Source organism: Cheilinus undulatus, linkage group 11 (assembly GCF_018320785.1).
Source record: "Cheilinus undulatus linkage group 11, ASM1832078v1, whole genome shotgun sequence".
In the NCBI taxonomy this organism is placed as follows: domain Eukaryota; kingdom Metazoa; phylum Chordata; class Actinopteri; order Labriformes; family Labridae; genus Cheilinus; species Cheilinus undulatus.
Window position 1 is genome coordinate 28,618,941 of NC_054875.1, and position 3,460 is coordinate 28,622,400.

At 42.6% G+C, this 3,460-nt stretch overlaps 1 protein-coding gene across 1 annotated transcript; it reads right to left on the reverse strand.

The window, feature by feature from the left end:
* Nucleotides 1-321: 321 nt before the first annotated feature.
* Nucleotides 322-2,689, reverse strand: trh (thyrotropin-releasing hormone). Its single transcript, XM_041800023.1, has 3 exons — nt 2,589-2,689; nt 1,895-2,102; nt 322-1,477 (listed from the first exon to the last, which is right to left on the reverse strand). The coding sequence occupies exons 2-3, from the start codon at nt 2,082-2,084 to the stop codon at nt 855-857; spliced, it is 813 nt and encodes a 270-aa protein (XP_041655957.1). The 5' UTR covers nt 2,085-2,102; nt 2,589-2,689; the 3' UTR covers nt 322-854.
* Between the last annotated feature and the right edge of the window lie 771 nt (nt 2,690-3,460).

Consider the following 3,460-nt stretch of genomic DNA (forward strand, 5'->3'; position numbering starts at 1 on the left):
TTGCATATTGATCAGGTCTGCGCGTGGACAGCTGCTCTGATGGAATGAGCCCAATTAAAGGGGAGAAGAAGAAACCCGGCACGCGCTGTCCTCTATTGAGCTGTATTAATCGTTTAAGACGAGCTGGCTGCTTAGCTGGATGCACGCTAATTAGCGGGGCTGTTTAAACAGTTTAATAGACTTTGATAGTGACGTCAGCAAACCATGCATTTAAACCAGTGCGTTTTATTGTCCAACAGAAACATTGGTGGTTGACTGTAAGGCAAATAGCTCTCAGTTTACAACACTGGGGATTAAAGAACTCAATCAATCAAATAATGTGTGAAAAGTAATCAATGACACGTTTCATTTGCTGTGATGGTCGTTATATTTTACTTTAAGCGACAGAATGAAACACAAATCAAACATGAAATGATTTTATAAGCCTAACTGTTTGATTTGTAGCATTTTATTGTACAGACAAGCGTGTGTTACCTCACAGAGGCGACATCGCCACCCAGACTTTTCAGATATGGATTTAATTTCAGCATGAGTGCATTTTAAGGTAATAAATAATACCAAGTTGTAGTGATGATTCATTAATAAAGTTGAACACAGTGCAGGCACTCTTTTGAGCACCGTATGAACAACGACACAGTTTGGTGGACATTTACGCATAAGCTCTCCAAAGAAACACAGCAGGATAATGTTGTGCGCAAAGGGTAGGCTACAGTGACTGTCAAAGCAAACCCGTTGCACGCGAGGTTATATAATGAAGTTTCTTTTTTCATTTTTAATAATTCATTATGATCACATAATGTACACATTTATTAGTTTACAATACAACAGTGACGCACAGCAGACCTCGGTTTACCCTACTCTCCTTCCACTAAATCCTCCTCAGGTGCGAATCTTTTCCCCGGGTGTTGTCTCTTCTCCTCGGCATGGCTCTTGTTAATGTTGTCTAAAAAGTCGAGCAGTAAACTGGTCTTGCTGCAGCTCGTAGGTTCCAATGCATCACACGGACTGTTTGTGCCTAAATCCGGAGTGGAGTTATCCCAAAACCGTTTTCCTGGGTGCTGGCGCTTTTCCAACTCAGCAAGGTCTTCATCTCCATCTGCGTCAGCATCCCAGTCCCCTTCGCTCTCCTCACCCTGAGGCTGGCGCTTACCTGGGTGCTGGCGTTTGCTTTGCAGCACCAGGTAGCGCTTGCCCGGGTGCTGCCGTTTGGAAAGTTCACTCAAGAGCATGACGGGGTTTTCTGAAATGTGTCCCGTGGTGAAGCGCTTTCCCGGGTGCTGGCGTTTCTGGAGCTCCATGAATGAGCTCAGTGCATCTTCGCGTTTGCCTGGGTGCTGTCTTCTTTGAACATCCAAGTACTGCTCATCCTCGTCTTCCTCTCTCCTCCCTGGATGCTGCCGCTTCTCCAAATCCTCCATGTACCTCTTGCCGGGATGCTGTCGTTTTGACACCCATGCTGTCTGAGAGGAAGATCCCTCTGGAAAAAGAGGAAATTCAATTTTTTTCTACAAACTGCAAAATAACAGCTTTTCTTGCTTGTCCGTGTCATGCGTAAAATACGCACAAATGGCTATAAATGATTTTGATGGCAACATCAAATTGATCGTGGACTTTTTTGTTAAAGCCACAGTTACCACTTTATCTACATAAATTAAGAACTATTATTTATTGGCATGTGCCTTTAAAGGACAAGACAATCAAGCATGCCTCTACTTTTTACAACTGCAATGTACCATCCAGTTGGAAATTATACATTAAAAATCTCATGGCTGTTAAACTTAAAAATGTCACAAGGGCTTTAAAATGGAGCATCATAAAGAACTCTGTTGCATTATTTTGCATCTCCAGAGTCCTTGATATTTGCTCAACTGATTCAAGACGCATAGTTACGCACCGTTCCTGCCGTCCTCCTCCTGAATCTTATTGAGAATGGACCTTAACAGGAGACTTTCTGCTCTCTGTAGGATTATGTCGTCTATGGTCACTCGGTCCGTGTCGTCCTCAGCAGGAAGACCCTGTCCCACACACACAGTCAGGTTGTAGACCACGAGAGAAGCCAAGAAGAGCAGACATGTCGACTTCATGGTAATTTAGTTGGTCGTCTGAAGAAGAAACAGATCAGGGTCAATGGGAAATAAAGCATCCAAAAGGGCAATGCAATATGGGTTCTTTAAGCTCAATAACACAGAGCTTCTTTATTGTAAGCTTATTCTTACTTTTGATTTGGCATCAAGACACAGTCATTTTCTGAAAAAAGGTAAGCTACAAAAGAAGACATAATCAATCCAAGAAGAAATAACCAATCCAGTTAAACTGCGTTTTGCTTTGATTTATTTTTAATCAACTAGTTACCTTTACTCTGATGACATGAATGGCTATAAAATCATTTAAAGTCCATCTGCATCTGTAAGTTCGCTGCAGTAGGGGCAGCTTTTTAAGCCTGAAGAGTAAATATGTAAACTGACAGCAATGCCAGAGAAAACCAAATTAAGAACGCGGTACATATGAGCCAAATATATAACTGCACGAGAAAGCAGAAAACAGCAGGCATGCATTGTAAATGTCAAACTGAAGTGCGCCATATTCACCTTAAAGTATCCAAAAGCCCTCTCTCGCTCAGCCTGGGTGCTCGCAGTCGTGGATGGAGCGCGCAGCCTCTCACAGCAGTCGCTGACCCGTTAAGGCCAAGTCTGGAGGTATGCGTGGATAACTTTCCGTCTCGGCATTTATACGAACTGCTCACTGTCGTCACACCATTGCTGAAGTCATTTTTCAGGTTTCCTCGTCTCCGCTGATGTCACTAAGTCGTGCGCAAATGGATGTGGTGAATGATCGCCCCACAGGGGCCGCTGCCCATTCTGCCTTTGAAAAACAGATTGTCTGAATGTGAGGGGAAACAGGTGGTTCAGGATGATTTGATAAGATGATTTTAACTATTTTAGACGGCAAAAAGCTCGAAACATTTGTCCATACCAAGACTTCTCATGCGGGGATATGTTGTTTCATTTCTTAATTTTTAGAACAAGCAGGGGTCTCTTTACATAGGGGGAGGTTTTTTATTGCTGTGTGCCAGATAACAACTTAAATGGCCTTAACAAATGAAATCAGAATGTCTCCTGCTGAGCGCCAGCAAAGGATGCAGAGAGATTAGTTAGATTTTTGATATACCCAACACCACAGGACTCAAGAGAGAGGAGAGAGTCCATGTGGCTCTCCTGAGTACAACTGCAGCACTCTGGTCACGATGCAACACAGCTCAGTGTACCATAGGTTCAACTGAAGTTTGCCTTTGTGGAAGAGATGAAGCACACAGAAGTAAAACTTGTTAAATCCTGTTGCATTTAGGTAATATGTCAGTGATTTCTGCCACATTCAGGGCTTAAAATGAACATCTATGAAGAACATTATAGAAATTTTGTATTCTTATATAAAAGCAATGAACTTCCAAGTACTTTTTGAT